An 18,987-nucleotide genomic window follows, 5' to 3' on the forward strand; every position below is an offset into this window, starting at 1 on the left:
TTTTTCAAAATAATGAAACTACATATGATAGAATTTAACAAAGAATTTGAGTATTTAAGATATTCTTTAGTTTCTTTTTAAATGCTGTTTTTCTATCTGTTATGACAAACTCTAAGTTTCAATTGGAGAATTTTATCCTTTTACATTTAATATAATTATTGACAGTTAGATTTAGGTCATCCATTTTACTATATGTTTTCTTTTTTTCCGTTTGGCTTTTGTTCCCCTTTCTCTTTTTTTCTTCTTTGGGGTTAATAATATTTATTTAAAATTCCATTTTAACTTGCTTTTTCTATATGTGCCTATTTTTAGTGGTCAGTGTCTGTATTTAAATATATATATATGTATATATATATGTATTTATATATATATATAATTATTTTATTGGATCATATTGGCTTTCAACCTTGTATACATTTCAAGTGTCTATCATTATATTTCGGTTTCTCTTTAGACTGCATTGTGTTCATCACCAATAATTCAGTTTTTATCCATCACCATACATATGTGGCTTTACCATTTCATCCTCCCTCATCCCTTTTTCCTCTGGTAACCACTAATCTATTCTCATTTATGTGTTTGCTTATATTCCACATAGGAGTGAAATCATACAGTATTTCTTTCTCTGTCTGACTTATTTTGCTCAAGATCCATCCATGTTGTCTCACATGGGAGGAGTTTGTCTGTTTTTATGGGTGATTAGTATTCCATTGTATATATATACAACACCTTCTTATCCATTTGTCTCTTGATGGGCACCTAGGTTGCTTCCACATCTTGCCTATTGTGAATAATGCTGTGGTGAGCATACGGGTGCATATATCTTTTTGAATTAGTGATTTCATGTTCTTTTGATAAATACCCAGTAGCAGAATGGCTGGATCATACAGTATTTCCGTTTTTAAGTTTTTGAGAAATTTGCATACTGTTTTCCATAGTGGTCACACCGGTTTGCATTCCCACCACCAGTTTATGAGCATTCCCTTTACTCCACATCCTCTCCAACGTTTGTTATTTTTTGTCTTGGTAATTATAGCCATTTGACTGGTCTGAGGTGATATCTCATTGTCGTTTTGATTTGCATTTCCCTGATGATTAGTGATGTCGAACATCTTTTCGTGTGCCTGTTGGCCATCTGGATATCGTCTTTGAAAAATGTCTGTTCGTATCCTCTGCCCATTTTTTTATTGGATTATTCTTTTTTCTTGTTAATGAGTTGTATGAGCTCTTTATATATTTTGGAAAGTAACGCCTTGTCAGATGTATGATTTGCAAATGTTTTCTTCCCATTGGTAGGTTGTCTTTTCGTTTTGCTGATGGTTTCCTTTGCATTGCAGAAGCTCTTTAGTCTGATGTAATCCCATTTCTTTATTTTGTCTTTTGATTCCCTTGCCTGTAGAGACATGGTATTCAGAAAGATACTACTAAGACCTACATCAAATCTGTACTGCCTATATCTTCTTCTAAGAGTTTTATGGTTTCAGGTCTTACGTTCAAGTCTTTAATCAATTTAGAGTTAATTTTTGTGTATCATGTGAGACAATGGTCTACATTCATTCTTTTGCATGTGGCTGTCCAATTTTCCCAACACTATTAATTGAAGAGATTTTCCTTTCTTCATTGTGTGTTCTTGCCTTCTTTGTTGAAGATTAGCTGTCCCTTGATGTGTGGTTTTACTTCTGGGCTTTCAATTCTGTTCCATTGATCTGTATATCCGGGTTTTTTATGCCAGTACCATGCTGTTTTGACTACTACAGCTTTGTAGTATATTTTGAGTTCAGGGAGCATGATACATCCAAATATTGTTTCTTTTTTCCCCCCTCAGAATTGCTTTGGCTATTCAGTGTCATTTGTTTTTCCATATAAATTTTAAGATTCTTTTTTCTCTTTTCATGAAGAATGTCATTGGTATTCCATTCGGGTTTGCATTAAGTCTGTAGGTTGATCTGTAGATCAATCTGTAGATTGATTTAGGTAATATGGACATTTTAACTGTGTTTATTCTTCCAATGCGTGGGAATGGAATATCTTTCCATTTCTTTGTCTTCTTTGAGTTATTTCATTAATGTCATAGTTTTTGGAGTATATGGCATTCACCTCCTTGGTTAAATTTATTCCAAGTATTTTATTCTTTTTTGTTGCAGTTGTAAATGGGATTATAGTCTTGACTTCTCTTTCTGGTGGTCCATTACTAGTGTATAGGAATGCAACTGATTTTGTGTGTGTGAGGAAGACTGGCCTTGAGATAACGTATTTTGCCAATCTTCCTCTTTTATTTTCTCCCCAAAGCCCCAGTACATAGTTGTATATCCTAGTTGTAAATAGTTCTAGTTCTTCTATTTGGGATGCCACCACAGCATGGCCTGATGAGCGGTGTGTAGGTCCACGCCCAGGATCCCAACTGGCAAACTGCAGGCCCCCGTTATGGAGTGAAACGCAAATGATTTTTGAATGTTGATTTTGTACTCTGCAGCTTTACTGTATTCATTGATTATTTCTAATAGTTTTTTGTTGGATTCTTTACAGTTTTCTGTATATAGAATCATGTCAACCACAAATAGTGACAGTTTTAATTCTTCCTTTCCTTTTTGGATACCTATTATTTCTTTTTCTTGCCTTACTTGTTTGGCTAAAATTCCCAGTACTATGTTGAAGAAGAGTGGCAAGAGTGGGCACCCTTGTCTTGTTCCTGTTCTCAGAGGAATGGCTTTCACTTTTTGACCATTGTGTGTGATGTTGGCGGTGGGTTGGTCATATATGGCCTTTGTAATGTTGAGGTACTTTCCCTCTATACCCATTTTATTGAGAGTTTTTATCATAAATGGATATTGGAAAAGAAATTGAACTGAATCCTCTAAAAAGTAATGTAAACTTCAGATCAATAAGAAAGTTTATGAAATCTATAAAAATCTTTTTCATTCTCATATTTCAATAGTGAAGAAAGAATAAAGTGTAAAACAGTATCATTTGCAATCTCAATAGAAACATCAGACACTTGGGAATCATATTTATGTGGACCCTAACTAAATTTATAAAGAGATTTAATTCATTCAACAAATATTCATTGAACCATTAGTCTTCTGGGTACTGCAGTAAATAAGATAAACAAATGGGAGAAAATGTTTTGTTTTGTACTTGTAGTCAGAAATACAAAATGTAGGCAGGGTATGAATTTTCTGGTCCAAGGTGCTGGGAAGAATATATGAATGGAGCTTGGAGCACCATGGACAGTACAGACAGTCGTGCTAGCATGTTTAGTTGGCAATAATTATTCTGATGCAGAGATCTGGAAGAGTAGGAACCAGAGATAAATCTAAAACCTAATTTGCAGCTATGAAGGTTACAGGAACAGATTCTGTCTCCAAAAAATATGTGGTTCTCCCACTTTTTTCCCCAATGAGTTGAGGTTACTCACTAAAAGACTTCATGATACTATTATTCATTTTCTGACCATTTTTTACATTTTTTTGTGTTACAAGTATAATATTTGATTCCATTATTGAAATAATGTACAATGTGTAATTGAAAAAGTAAATGATTAGACATTATATATGAATGGAGTTATAGCTGAAGCCTTGTTTATTTCTTTCCATCCAAGCAGGACCAACAGAACATCAAAGAGGTATTAAAATATGAAAAAATGTTGCTATGTGATGGAAAACAGCACCTTACAAAAAGCCTGAGAGAAAAGTGCTTTAGGATAAAAGTAAGTGCCCCTGTTCAAATTACAAATAAATATTGGGGCCCTTCCAAAGGCCTGAGGAGTCACAGGCACCTCTATGGAATGAATAGATAATGCTCAGTATTCTTCTAAACTTCATAATCTAGTACAGATATGTGTGTGCATACATGCATACATACACAAACAAAACAGTGGGGTTTGGGGCCGGCCCTGGGGCCAAGTGGTTAAGTTTCTGCTCCCGCTTCGGCAGCCCAGGGTTTCCCCAGTTCAGCTCCTGGGCACAGACATGGCACCGCTTGTCAGGCCACGCTGAGGCAGCATCCCACATAGCACAACCAGAGGCACTCACAACTAGAATATACAATTATGTACTGGGGAGGCTTTGGGGAGAAGAAGAAAAAAGATTGGCAACAGATGTTAGCTCAGGTGCCAATCTTTGAAAAAAAACAGTAGGGTTTATGATTTTGAGGCTTCACTGGAAAGGTGGTATTTCAGCAGATACCTGAAAGGAGTCAATGGTTGAGACATACAGGTATCTGGTGGAGAGCAGAACAGGCAGGGAGAACAGCAAGGACAGAGCTCCTGAAGCAGAAGCTGCCTAGTGGGCTCCAGCAACATCAACAAGGGGGAAAGCTAATGAGAAACAAGGTCAGAGTTAACAGGAGGAAGCAGGCTGTGGGGCTTTTAAAAGACTTTGGGTTTTACTCTGAACGAGATGTGGATCCACTGGAGAGTTTTGACCATGAGAGAGACATGGTCTGACTTACATTTTAAAGGGATAGCTCTGATTGTTGTGTTGAAAATTAAGTGATAGCAGGAAGACTATTTGAAAGACTAATTTCAGTAATCATGCGAAGATGGTGATGGCTTGGCCCAGAGAGGTAGTAGTGGAAGCAGTGAGAAGTGTGTGGATTCTGAACATGTAGTGAGGGTAAAGCCAACAGGATTTACTGTCACCCCTATTAGAACACAAGATCCCTAAAGACTTCTGTGTGTTGTTTATGGCTGCATCACTTAGCACAGTCCTGACAGAAGTCAGCCTCCAATATGTATTTATTAAAAGTACAAATGAATGACTAGACAGTGCTGCTCCAACCATAAGGTGATTCCTCCTAAGACCAAAGGCAAGAATCCCCTCTCCAACATCCCAGATTAATGAACATCTATCTAGGTTTTCCTTAAATTATTAAAAGGAGAGCTCATTATTGTCAGAAGCCCCTTACTCTATTGTTTAGCACCCTGAACTAAATATGTTAATACCCGATTGAATGTAAAGTGTTCTTCCACCTGTGCCCTGACCAGCTTGTCACCTGTCTGGTCTCTAGAAAGTTGAGCTGCTGGGCCTGGGCCTAATGGGTGTCTGCCATACACAAGGCACTAGACTGGGTGCTTTAACTCATGAGACAGAGTTTATTGTTCCATTTATAAACAAAGAAATTGAGGCCCAGGAGGAAGTTTAGTCATTGCCCAAGGTCACACAGCTGGTAAATTGGTAAAATTAGGATTTGAAACCAAGTCTAAGTTTAAAACTTGGGTATAGAAGCATTTCTACAAATATAATTTTATTTCCTTAATTTATAGTGTCTATATGTATTTTATAGGTTATATATAGATATTATCTAACATTTTACTTAATTCCCTAGAAAACTTTGTGGAAATTATTGTAGTCTTCATTTTGTAGTTGGGAGAATGGCTCAAGGATTTCCCCAGTCAGGAAGTGACAGGGCTAGAACCTGAACTCTAACTCTGATAAAAGGTGAGAAATCTCAGATTCTAGGCAGATAATAGAACGTAGGTCATGTGATTTGTTGTCACTCATTTTGATGCTGGCTCAGTGAGCTGAGGAGTCGAAAGAAACATTTCTTGGACTCTCAAGGTCTGGCAGTAGTGCTCTTTTATTCAGGAAGTAGCATGGAGTAGCATGGGGACAGGACCTATGGGCAGTGAAGAGCTGCAAACATGGGTTGAGGGTAGGGCTAAATTTATAAGGCATAAGTATGTGAGTTGCTTCTTTACAAGACAAAGGAAAAATTAGGTAAAAAAAGTATCAGTGCAGGTGGAGTCTGGTTATCAGGTGGTCTTATAACTTTGGGTAAGAATCAGATTGAATGAGGTCAGGATGTCCCATGCTTCTGTGAGGATGATATAGATTGGTATGTAGGCCAGGAAGCCTTGGGCTTTTCTCCCTGAGGCATCCTTGATCCTCATCAGTTTTATCTGCTCACTCACACCACCTATTGTCAACAGAAGCTAGCATTCAGCCTTGAGCTACAATACATACTAGATTGAATTCATGCAAATTTCTCTTCCAACTTTGTAAATGTTCATTCAAATCATGGATGTTTAGAAGACTAAAAGAAAATGTATCAAAATGATAACAATGGTTGTTTCTGGTTTTCTTTGTTATAGCTGTTTTATAGAGGATTAGAATTGGCCACCCCAAGATATATCTCTTTGGCATGAAGATTATTTTGGGCTGGTTACTTTCAAAAACTGCAGACATGAGAGAAACTCTGAAAAGTAGAAGTTACCCTTTGTAAGAGACATTTCCATTTGTAAGGGAAATCTCCATCTGTAAAGATGTCTCCCTCTCTGTACCAGGAAGAAGGGGGATGACCTTGCCTCTAGAAACTCTTATCAATGCGGCAAGGCAAGGACTTAAATCTGCATAATAACCTTACTCTTGTTTACTGTACTTGTCTGGTAACCTCCCATACTGACTCCCCCTACCCACAACATCCTCCTTTGTCTTTAGCTGAAGATGATATTTAAGGTGAGAGCTTCCGCCATTTGGGTGAGTTGCTCAGTTTTCCTGGGTCTCTCCCATGTATACATGTTATAAAGCTTTGTTTAATTTTCTCCTGTTATTCTGTCTCATGTGAATTTAATTCGCTGTCCAGCCAGAAGGACTTAGAGCGTGTAGAGGAAATATCTTCCTCCCCTACAGTTTAAACTTCTTAAATTTCCACAATGATTATAATTATATCTATAATCCAAAATCGACAATAACATTTTCTTTTTGTTTTTTATACACAAAAGTCTCAATTTATTTCTGCCCTATAGAAAGTGTTAAAGCATAGATTTTGTTACAATTCCAGAGCTAGGACTACTTATTGTTAAAGTAGAATGAATTATTAAATTGAATGAATTCTCACTGCCTTTAGGAGCTTCTGAAGAGATACACAGAGATGGATAGTCATTATGAGTGCTTAAATGGACTCTGTCTTGACTTGGAGAGGGAAATTGAAACCCAAAGAGAGCTTTCAATTAGAGTAAAAGCAAACCTCTCACCTCCACATCCACAAACCAGACAGATTCAGAAACTTCTCACTGCCAACCAGAGATGTTCCATGGAGTTCCACAGAGTCATGAAGAAACTCAAGGTACCACCTGTTTTAGTAATATCTTTGTAAATATTGCCATTAATTTCAGTTACAAACCAGTATATTTAAGTCCTGCTTTGGGAGTTGGTGTATTTGCTAATTAGTACATTTGCTACTGAATTAAAGATGGCATGGGTCTGAGAATAGCATGTGCAGGATCCTCAGTGCATCTAGGACCTGCTCATTCAACAAAACCTGAGCTCTGCCTTTGGCCTTAACAATGTGTCAGGGTGCTGGGGAGACAGAGATGAGCAACCGCTAAATCTCTCCTAGTCCAGTGGGTGAGGCAGACATTTGAACAGGTGAGAAGTGCAGTAGTGGACAATGTCCTGGAGAACAAGTTGAAGACAAGACTGGACTGGAAGCTGGGCTCAAGCAGTAAAGCTTAGAGTTCATTTTAGAGATGAGGAGGGGTCACTGGACAGTTATTTTAAGTGGTGGCAGTAATGTGATCGGGTTGCCATTGTAGAGACTTCACTACAGACAAAGAAGAAATGAGTCTGCAGGGGATGATAAGCCTGGTGGCAGAGAGAAGAGACAAGAGGCAGTTACAATTGTCCTGAAGAGATGTGATGGGTGACAGTACTATGGGGGAAGGATTCATAGGGATGGAAAGGATGAAAGAAGTTAAAGAAATATTTGGCAGTTTACAATAGTAGGTCCATGTGCTTGACAGTGGAGGGAGGGGAGGGAAGTTCAGACTGAGCCCCAGGATTTGGGCTTAGCCGGGTTTGTGGATAGTGGTGCCATTAACTGATAGAAAGAAAAAACGAAAGGGAGAAGGCAGGTGAGGCAGGAGGAGAGATCTGGTGTTTAATTTGAGATGTTTTGAGATAGAAATAACTATAATGGAACATCCAGGAAGAGAAACCAAGTAGGCTTTTAGTTGTGAATCTGAGGTTTGTCAGGAGAAAAATCAGGACCACAGATAAAGATGTGGGATCCATCAGCATTTGGTGATAGATAGTACAACAGGTGTGAATGAGGCCACCCAGAAGCATAATAGAGTGAAGATAAAAGAGAACTCTGGAAAAGATCAGTTCTCAAGAGGCAGTAGCAGAAAAGAGAGCAACACATGAGTTTGAGGTTGGAAAAGTCAGAGAGATAAGAGAGAACTGAGCAAAAGTGCCATTGGTCAAGTCAGTGGAGGAGAGTGTGTCAAAGATGAAGTGGTCAAGAGTGGCAGATGCTTCAGACAGCCAGAACATGAATGAAGAGATCCCCTCAATTGTTGACAATAGAGCTTACTGGTGACCTTTGTCAGAGCAGTTTTAGTTGAGTGGTTAGGAAAGAGGCCAGATTGTAAATTGTTAAGGAATGGTGGAAGTTGAGGAAGTAGGAAGCGGTATCTTCCCTACCTAGGTAGATTGCCCCTCAGGCTCTAATAGTCTTCAAAAGCCTAACAATCAGATATCCAGAACTTATTCATGAGGTCCATAGAACCAGGGCATTCAAATTCTTGTCCCCTTTAAGCCACACTTGACAGGTAAGTCCTGAGGCAGGGCACACTCACGTTGGCCACCCAGCTGACATAGGCAGGAGAGGATGTTGAAATGAATCTCACTGGGAAAACTGCGTGATATAATTAACCAAAAGGAGGCAATAGAAAAAGGTGGGTTTATAGGGAAAGGCATCATGTTACATTGTAAACATATTGAATCTGAGGTAACTGTAGGACATCCCTGAGGTAGCTCCAGAAGGAAGTCAGAAATAAGAAACTAGAGGTCTGGAAGTCACTCTCCGAAGACGCTGAGAGTAGAAACTTGGGAATAGAGAGAGGTTCTTCCCTTCTTCCTCACTCCTCAGAGGATAGAGACAAACAAGACAAGCCGCCCCACCTCTTAGTCTTGAGAGTTTAGAACTTCCTCTAAACGTGATAAAAGTTTCATTTCCCAATTTGTTTCATGTTTTCCTGCAAGTATGTGTTAAGCCATGTTACAAAGATAAAGGAAGAACAACATGAATCCATCAGTAAACTTGAAATGGTTTTTATTGATGAAGTGGAAAAGCAAAATGAACTGCTAAGTAAAATGCAGCATCTTCAACAAGATGATGATGTACCATCCAGAGAATTAGGGGACCTCCAGTTGAGCCAGAAAATGGATCTACATATTGAGGTATGATTTATTTAAAATGGATTTAATTAGATTTTAAGTCTTTTTATCAAATAGAAAGGTACCTCTTCATGTGCTTAGAGTCATTTTCATTTATGAAATTAAAAACAGCTTGCAGAGGGGCCAGCCTGGTGGCGTAGCAAGTGGGTTCCTGTGCTCTGCTTTGGCAGCCTGGGGTTCGCTGATTCAGATCCTAGGCGTGGACCTGGCACTGCTCGTCAGGCCATGCTGTGGCAGTGTCCCACAGAGAAGAACCAGAAGGACCTAGAACTAGGATATACAACTATGTACTACTGGGGCTTTGGGGAGAAAAAAAATAGGTTGCAGGATGACAGCTGGCCAGATGTAAAGAGTGCCAAGTCATAGACTAGCCTCCTTTCAGAACTACACAGATATAGAAAAGTAGACTTAATATCAGCAAGTAGGATTTCTTGGAAGGCCAGAATAAGTTTCCAAATGCCTTCTAAAACTTCCTAGATCTGTGACTGGGAGTCACAGACATTTGTATTGTAGCAACCCCACATGGAGTGTCCTGCTCTCACCCAGCAGTGTGAGGCCCCTGCAGTTCCCAGTATGCATGCAAGGCCTGCTGTATGCACAGAAAAGCTGCATCCAGAAGCACTTCAGACACTGTCACAGATTCATTGTTTCGAACAGGTTTTAAAAATGCCAAAAGGCAGAATTTGTAGATGTGCCTCTGTTACATAGCCTATACTGCCAAAATTTTATTATTTAAATTAGAATTATATTTCTAATATAATGAGGATAAATTAGAATTATGTTTACTTCAAAATATTAGAAGTGAAAGTTCAGTAAGGTTATTTTCCCCTTTTTATGATATTTGTCTGATATTTAGATAAAAACTTTCCTAAGATTCAGGAGATTCAATGCTTATTTTTCACACAGGAAATTCTCAAAGATTTTTCGGAATGTGACTTCCACAGCATAAAGATGGAATTTCAACAAGTACTGAGTAATAGGAAAGAAATGACCCAGTTTTTGGAAGAGTGGTTGAATACTCATTTTGATATAGAAAAGCTTAAAAATGGCATCCAGAAAGAAAATGATAGGATTTGTGAAGTCAATATCTTTTATAATAAAAAGATAATTGTAAGTAGTACTTTTTTTGTGCTCATTCTTTTTTTTTGTTTGCTTTAATTTTTCTGCCTCATTCTTAAAAAGACTTAGAGCAACTTAATTTTAAGTATATTTTCTTTCATTTATTTGTATATGCTTCTTTATTTTTTTATTTGAAAAAGAGTGACTGTAAATGTGTTCTTCCTCTAACACATTTTGCTTCCTTAAGGTAATTAAATATATCAACTTGTAAAGAAGATAATAAAATGTTGCAGTATAACAATCCATTTCCACTGGTGAAACCTCAAATCTTGCCATTTTCCTCTGTCCTTTCTCGCTTCCGTAGGACCTGAGCCTTTTCCCCCAAGTATCCTCAAACAAGGTGAGATGCTAGCCTGTTTCAGGGCTGTGGGCAGCACCTGTGGTCAAGCCAAAGACAGCTCTAGTCCACTAATTAGTGAGGCCTTGTGCTTCTCACCTCGGTGCTGTTGCTATCATACGTGCTGATCCTTCAACTGTGAGGTTCAAACATGTGGTTTGTATCATTGTTCCCAAGGTGACCAGCCCTTGTGGACAGATTCATATGAACCAAGATTGCTTGAGATCAGTTTTATTAATTTGTTTTACTTTCCACTGATGAGAAGATTCATTCGGCTTTCTGAAGTAATCTCTACCTCATACACCTGGTAAAATTGTCATTAATCAGAAAGTTGCTTGTTATATAGGCAGTTGGAGCAAAGGGAGCTAGATTAATATTATAGCTCCTAAGATTGGTTTTATATTTCATTTGTTTGGGTAGTTCTTTCCTGACACTTTAATTTCATCTGGAAACTATACTTAAATCACATTGAAATGTAGATAACATTTTTAAAAAAGGTTTTCCTGTGGATAGTGAATCCCATTTGTCGAATACCCCAAGCTAGCAAAACAGTAAATGAGCTTTTAAAATAAAAAAAAATGGTCCACAATCAATGAAGAAAAGCATAAAACCAGTGTTTGGGATAAGATAATTTCCATATAATTCAGTGTTTTTCTCATAATATTGAGGGCTCACTTGTGGTTAGAAAGTAGAGATTTCTGCTCTGTGGATCAGCATGGATATGTGGCTTCTTCCACCATCTGAGCATAGCAATTGATAACTTGGTGTGGTGTGGGGTCAGTAGTCCAGAACCAAGGAGAGTCCAGGGTGCCAGCAAGAACACAACTAATTTAGGATCCGCATCTCACAGAACTACCATAAAGCCACAAAGAAAGATACAGGTAAGGCCAAGAAGGCATTCATGATGAGAGCAAAAAGTACATCCCATAGGAATAGGAAGTAAAAAGATGATAGAAGCAATTTCAGAGTGAGTCAGCCTTTGATGTAACGAGGGTATGGATTGGCTGTTACTCCCTGCACGGAAATAGAAGATTTTCAGATTACGAAAAGTCAGTAAATTTTTTTCCTTATAAACACTGAGGTTTGAAATGAAAGAGGAAAATAGATTGTTATTAAGTTTACTGGGTATGCTCTGCTATTAGATGTCAGTTAATGTTTATATATGACATTATATATGTCATAACATACATAATGATTTTAACCTGACCAGTTCTTCAGATTCCTCTTCATATGTCAGTGCTGATCTAATAGAATGAGATTATCATCTTGCAAATCAATATGAATCCTCTCTAGTCCTTATTCTTCTTTTATTCTCATAATCAATATCCAGCGTCTTCTGAAATGTCAGGAACTGGTGCAAGCCACAAAGAATGTTCACATTCTTTTAAAGTACTATTCTAGAATGTTCTGAATAATGAATTTCAACATATGCCTTGTCCTAGAACTCTAGTATTTTCCATAGTGGTTTTTTTAATACGTAATTCATTTTAGAAGCTATAGTGTTGTCTTTACTACTCAATAGGCTATAATAAATGAATCAACAGAGTTTGAGGAAAGAAATGTGACCATCACCAAAGAATGGGAACATGACCTGAAATCAGTGAAAGAGAAAAATGAAAAACTGTTGAAAAACTATCAAACTTTGAAGATCTCTCGAACATCTGGTGCCCTTGTTAATCCTACTACACAAGGCGATAAGAATCTTCATGTCACATCAAGAGCTACACAACTAACCACAGAGGTATGAGATTTCTTATAAGATGTTTTTCAATTTGCAGCTTCATTGTAGAGTTAAAGATGTATCATATGTAACATTTCAGAGCAAAATCACAGTATTGAAGGTATTAGGGAACATGCATGATGGACTTGTTTTTTAAATATAGTTCTATTGGGGCGCTCACTCAACTAATTATAAAGCTACATGTTACATAAGATCTTACCTTTGAATTATAAAATAGAAGTAACTCATGCCTTAATTTGATTAATAGGTATGTATACCACTTAAGGTGTTATTACCATACATTATAAGTTTTCTAAATCATGTGACTTTCTATTAAATTATAATCTATGTCTATAGTACCAAACTAGTTTAGAGGGAAAGAGCAATTTAGCTTTTCTCTAATTATCATCAGTGTCTTTAATATTGGTTAATGTGATCAAAACAAAAATGGAAGAGGCTAAAAGTATAATAAATTTCTTATACAGATTAACCTGTGCCCAAGAATCAGTACATTATTTGAATAATCCAATAACTGTATTAACTGCCCTTACTTGGGAATCTGTACAGCAAACACGCTGTTTTATTTTGTTAGCACACACGTCTTAGTGGGGAACCCGAGTGAATTACAACTTAGCATTTTTACCAAAATAAATATTTATAATAAAACATCAACTGCCAGTTTAATAATTATTACTAGTGGAAACTAGAAGATCACTAATATAGAGTTTATTGATTTGCTGATCACTACAGACCTCAGTCAGCTGTAGAGGTAAAAATAGTGGAAATATGAAACCCATCTTCCAAAGCAATAAGATAAACAAGCACAAGGAAATCCCATTTTCAATGACCCCAGGAAATACCCCATCAGATAATAAATCGTATGTTATTAGTTTGATAATTAGGCCAAATCAGAGTAGCACAGAGCAGGTCAGTGATGTGGAGGTAGAGCAGTGGGGCAGGCAGAGAGTTGGGCAGTCCACCCAAACAAGTAGGAGAATTCAGTGCATGACAGTAGGAGCAGTCAACTCAGGGGGGAAAGATAGTCTGCTTAATGTTTGAATCAGAACAACCAACTAGCCATCTTAGAAGAATAAGTCTGGACTCCTACCTCATTCATTAAACAAAAGTAAATTCCAGGTGGACCAAAAAGAAACGTTTTCCAGGAAAACCTGCATGTGTGTATATGTGAACAGTCTTATATTATGAACAAATTAAGATATTTTTGTACTTATAAAAAACTGGAAATAACCTAAATGTTCATTAGTAGGTGACAGGTTAACTAGTTTATAGTACCTCCATGAAATAGGATATATTTACCCATGAAAACAAAAATGCGAGAGATCTATGTGTTGATAATGAAAAGATCTGGAAAATATATTATCAAGTGAAAATAAAATTTTTAATTTTTTAAAAAGCAGGAGGCCAGCCCCATGGCATAGTGGTTAAGTTTGCATGCTCTACTTCGGCGGCCCAGTTCATGGTTCAGATCCCAGGCACGGACCTACACCACTCATTGGCAGCCATGATGTGGCAGCAATCCACATATAAAATGGAGGAAGATTGACATAGATATTAGCTCAGGGCTAATCTTCCTCAAGCAAAAAAAGAGGAAGTTAGCTCAGGGCTCATCTTCCTCAGCAATAAAAACCCACAAAAAACCAGAAGTATATATTTATTGTTGTTATGTGCTGTAGAGTCAGCTCTGATTCCTGGCAACTCTATGAATGAGTGATGTCCAATATCCTGTCCTCAAGAGCCCTACTCAGCTCCTGTAGACTCACGCCTATGGCTTCCTTTCTGGAATTACGCCATCTCGTATTTCGTCTTCCTCTTTTCCTGCTGCCTTTTACTTTTCATCATGTCCCCAAGGTAGGATAGTCTCAGTTTTACAATTTTTGCCTCCAGAGATAGGTCAGGCTTAATTTGCTCTTGGACCCACTTGTTCATTTTTCTGGCAGTCCAGGGTATCGGTAGAGCTCTCCTCCAACACCATATCTCAAATGAGTCCATTTTTTCCTGTCAGCCTTCTTCACTGTCCAGCTTTCGCACCCACACATAGTAATTGGGAATGCGAGGGTGTCGATAATCTTGGCCTTGGTCTCTAATGATACTCCCTTACTGTTGATGATCTTTCCTGATTCTTCCATCGCTGCCCTTCTGAGTCACAGTCTTCTCTTGATTTCTTGGCTGCGGTCTCCATTTAAACTGATGACTGAACCAAGGGAAACAAAACCTTTAACAATTTCAGTGTCTTCATGGTCTACATTAAAGTTGTATAGTTCTTCTGTAGTCATATCTGTCTTCTTCATGTTCGAATGCAGTCCTGCTTTGGCTCTTTCTTCTTTCACGCTATTCTGTGTGAACTTTCTTCTTACACACTATTGTGTGTGTGACTTACTGTTTTTGTAAACTGTATATTCACATGCGTAGATACATATAGAAAATTTCTAGAAGGATACACTTGAAAGAGTTTAGTAGTCATCGCTTTAGAGTCAGTGGGGGTTCTGAGATGGGGGAACTTAATCTTAATTATATGCCTTTGGATTTTTCCACATACTTGTATTTTTCAGCATAAAAACTAGGTAATAAAAATAAAGGGAAAGATATGTTACATGTATTCCTCTAAAGTGTCAATTAACAAATATACTTTCTGTAAGTAGTGTTAATTTAAAATGTAAGTGCCTATTTAATATGCTTAGCACCATGCTAACTAGTAAATAAAATAAGTACTAACCTTATATAAAATCTGGGCCTCTTTTAGTCCTAAATGATCAGCTTCTAAATGAAAAAAATAATACATGTATAAATTGAGTGACATTTGGAGTCTCCATCTATCCTATGTTGATGCAATCTGAAAGATTAATACCTATATATGATCTTTGTTTCATATAAACTGTGATTCTGTCTTCAAGGCACACCTTATATATGTGTGTTTTTTTTAATAGAAGATTCAAGAGCTGGAAACTTCACTACGTGAAGCTAAAGAAACTGCCATGCAAAAGGAAGACAAGATTATAAAGATGCAGAAAGAGCTTGAGATGACTAATGATATAATAGCAAAACTTCAATCACAAGTTAATGAATCAAATAAATGCCTTGAAAAAACAAAAGAAATGATCCAAGTACTTCAGGTAACTTAAAACTCATTTTATAAATAAAGGCATAATTTTATAAATTATGCATAATAAATATAAATAAATGCATACGTTTATTTTCATGCCAAATAATGATTGTTTTCATCTTCCTGTAAAAATTATTTTTAAAAAACATAAATATTCTTGACAGTTTAAAATATATCTTATTTTTTTAATTTTTTTTAATTTTTTTACTTTTCAAAGTAAGGAAATTTTTTATTTTCACTTTAATTTCTGAATGCCAAAAATGTAGAGGATGTATGTTTGTATATCTCTAGTAGTATATTGCAACATTTTTTCATAAATATGTTTTTTTTAAATTTTTCATTATTGCAGTAACATTGGATTATAACATTATATAACTTTCAGGTGTACATCATAATATATTTCGAATTCTGTGTAGATTACATCATGTTCACCCCACAAAGACCAATTATCCATCACCACACGTGTGTCTAATCACCCCTTTTGCCCTTCCCCCTCCTCCCTTCCCTTCTGGTAACCACCAATCCAGTCTCTCTTGCTCTGTGTTTGTTTGTCATTTTTATCTTCTACTTATGAGTGAGATCATATGGTATTTGACTTTCTCCCTCTGACTTATTTCACTTAGCATAATACCCTCAAGGTCCATCTATGTTGTCACAAATGGCCAGATTTCATCATTTCTTATGGCTGAGTAGTATTCCATTGTGTATATATACCACATCTTCCATTCGTCCCTTGATGGGCACCTAGGTTGTTTACAAGCCTTGGCTATTGTGAATAATGATGTGATGAACATAGGGGTGCATATATCTTTTATGCCTTTGTGTTTTCAAGTTCTTTGGATAAATACCCAGCAATGGGATAGCTGGATCATATGGTAGATCTATTCTTAATTTTCTGAGGCGTCTCCATACTGTTTTCCATAGTGGCTTCACCACTTTGCACTCCCACCAGCAATGTTTGAGGGTTCCTTTCTTTCCACATCCTCTCCAACACTTGTTGTTTCCTGTCTTGTTAATTATAGCCATTCTGACCAGAGTGAGGTGATATCTCCTTGTAGTTTTGATTTGCATTTCCCTGATAGCTAATGATGTTGAACATCTTTTCATGAGCCTGTTGGCCACCCATATATCTTCTTTGCAGAAATCTCTGTTCAGATCTTTTGCCCACTTTTTAATTGAGTTGTTGGTTTTTTTCTTGTTGAGACTTTCTTTTTATTTTTCAAAAAAATATGCTTCTTATCTAAATATTTAATACTCTGTTAGATAAGTACATTTTAAAATTATATTTTTTTCTACTTAATCCCCTGTTATTGAGTCCCACCTGGTAGCCTATGGGCTTAATCTAACCTGTTTTCTCTAGAAAGAGCAGAGTTGAAATGTTTTTGAGCTTGAATGCCGTTACACAAGTCGCACCCTCCTTCATCACAGCCTTCCTTCCTCGTCTGAGCCACAGCTACTTCTCACTCTTCTGCTACTTGGGTCGGATCCTAATAGGCATTTTGTTCACTGTTCCTGCTCCAGTGTCTCTTCTCTTCATTCAAAAATTAGAAACAAGCCAAGAATGCCTACTCTTTTCATTATTTAACATTGTTCTAAAAATTCTGGTTCTTTCAATGAGACATGAAACAGAGAGGCAAGAGAAAATAATCTTAATTTTGTTTTTAGAAATTGTTAGTATAGCTAAAAACCAAGAAAATCAACTGTAAAGCTTTAAAATCTTTGAGAGTAATTTTTTAATACTTCAAATAACTAAATGATCACATTTTTATTCATTCAACAAGTATTTGTTGAATACCTACTATGTGTTGGTCATTGTTCTAGATGCCATGTGTACTGCAATGAAAAAAAATAAAGCCTCCTTGAAGAGGCTTACATTCTGCTTCATGAAGTCAGAAAATAAACAAGTATATATGTTTGTTAAACGGTGAGAAGTGCAATGGAAAAATATTAAGCCAGACAGAGGTATATAGGTGCAGGGTGAGAGTGGGTGTGAGTAGGAGTGTGATTTTGTAAGGGGAGTTGAGGAGAGCCGCACAATTAAGATGACGAAGTGATGGTGTGAGCTGTCTGGTAGGGAAGGGCCTTCTAGGCAAAAGAAGTAGCAAATGCGAAGGCCACAACACAGAAGTAGTTGAGATGTATTCAAGGAAACAGCAAGAAAGCCAGCGTCTCCTGAGCAGCGTGGGCAAGGATAGAAGGGGAAATAGGTGAGAAGTAGCAGAGAGCCAAATCATAAAGCATCTTGAAAGCTATTTGTAAGCACTTTGGGTTTTATTCTGGATGAGATGGGAAGTCATCAGAGGATTTTGGCAAAATGATATAGTCTGACTTAAATTTTTAAAGGCTGCCCTTTGAAAATAGAATCCAGGAAGGCGTGTTTGTTAGTGACGTGCCAGCTCCTACAACAAAGGGAACCACAAAATGCAATGGCTCAAACAAAACAGAAGCTTATTTCACACGTAAAAGTGTGGGTTCCAGCTTGGCAAGTGGCTCCTTTCCACATGGTCATTCAGAGGCCCCCGTTTCTCCCATCTTGTTTCTCCAGCACTTCCTTGGTGCTGTTTTCATCTGCATGGTTAAAGCCCAGTTGTAAGCTGTCCGTGCTCAGGCTCACAGAAAAGGGACAAGATGGAGAAGCTAAAAATTGTCTTAAAATCTGTACTCATAAAGGCTCTGGCCCAGAAGTGGCACATGTCTCTTCCTCTCATATTTCTTTTTTTTTGCAAAATATTTAGATTCAATTTATCAAAGAGAAAGCCAAACACGTACCTCTCGTATTTCTTGGAGTCAGAGATGATTCCAAAGTTTTTGGCCTGAGCAGCCAAGAAGATAGAGTTGCTACATACGGAAATGGGAAAGACTGCCAGAAGAGGAAGTTTGAAACCAGGAAAGTTCAGTTTTGGACATGCTGAATTGGAAATGCCCCCTGGGGACACCCAAGTTGAGATATGACTTAGGCAATTGAATATCTGAGTCTGAGCAAGATATAGGCGAGAGGTTTAAGTTTGGGGAATCATCAGCATATAAAAATCATGAGACTGGACGAGGGCATAAGCATAATGGAGAGGAGATGTGGAGTAACCAAATGATACTGAGATGGAGCAGCCAGTGAGTGAAAAAGAAAAGGGGGTCTGGGCAACAGAGTGGTTCCAGTTTCTTCATATAAGTGAAGCTAGTGTTTCAAGAAAGAGGGAGTAAGCGACAAATTTCTCCACACTCAGTATAGATTGGTACAGGTGTCTATGGAGAGAGGAATATCTTTCCTGCATACTAAAAGTAACCATTTAGATAATATAATAGAGTATGCCATTGTACAGCATCCATGAGGAAAGAAAGCAAAGTATAGGGTATCCATAAAATCTTTATACAGTTTGAATTTTTAAGAATCTGTTTCTGTATTTTATATAAATATTCTATAAAATGCAACAGTATATTTAACTCGAGATTTGGCATAGTAAAATGCAAAGATATTAACTTTTAACCTATTCACCACTATTTTAATTCACCTGGA

At 37.3% G+C, this 18,987-nt stretch overlaps 1 protein-coding gene across 2 annotated transcripts in view; it reads left to right on the forward strand.

Annotated features, from left to right (window-relative positions):
• The window catches only part of LOC139044486 (centromere-associated protein E-like), a 145,188-nt gene that overhangs the window by 116,249 nt on the left and 9,952 nt on the right, over positions 1-18,987 (forward strand). The window contains exons 6-11 of one of the 2 annotated variants that reach the window (XM_070503918.1): positions 3,602-3,706; positions 6,847-7,065; positions 8,985-9,182; positions 10,086-10,289; positions 12,158-12,376; positions 15,301-15,486. In XM_070503918.1, the coding sequence (XP_070360019.1) occupies positions 3,602-3,706; positions 6,847-7,065; positions 8,985-9,182; positions 10,086-10,289; positions 12,158-12,376; positions 15,301-15,486 (1,131 nt within the window). Of the gene's footprint in view, positions 1-3,598; positions 3,707-6,846; positions 7,066-8,984; positions 9,183-10,085; positions 10,290-12,157; positions 12,377-15,300; positions 15,487-18,987 lie in introns of both variants that reach the window. The other variant, XM_070503917.1, reaches the window with a different exon arrangement.

Source organism: Equus asinus, unplaced genomic scaffold, assembly GCF_041296235.1.
Source record: "Equus asinus isolate D_3611 breed Donkey unplaced genomic scaffold, EquAss-T2T_v2 contig_89, whole genome shotgun sequence".
NCBI classification, from domain to species: Eukaryota; Metazoa; Chordata; class Mammalia; order Perissodactyla; family Equidae; genus Equus; species Equus asinus.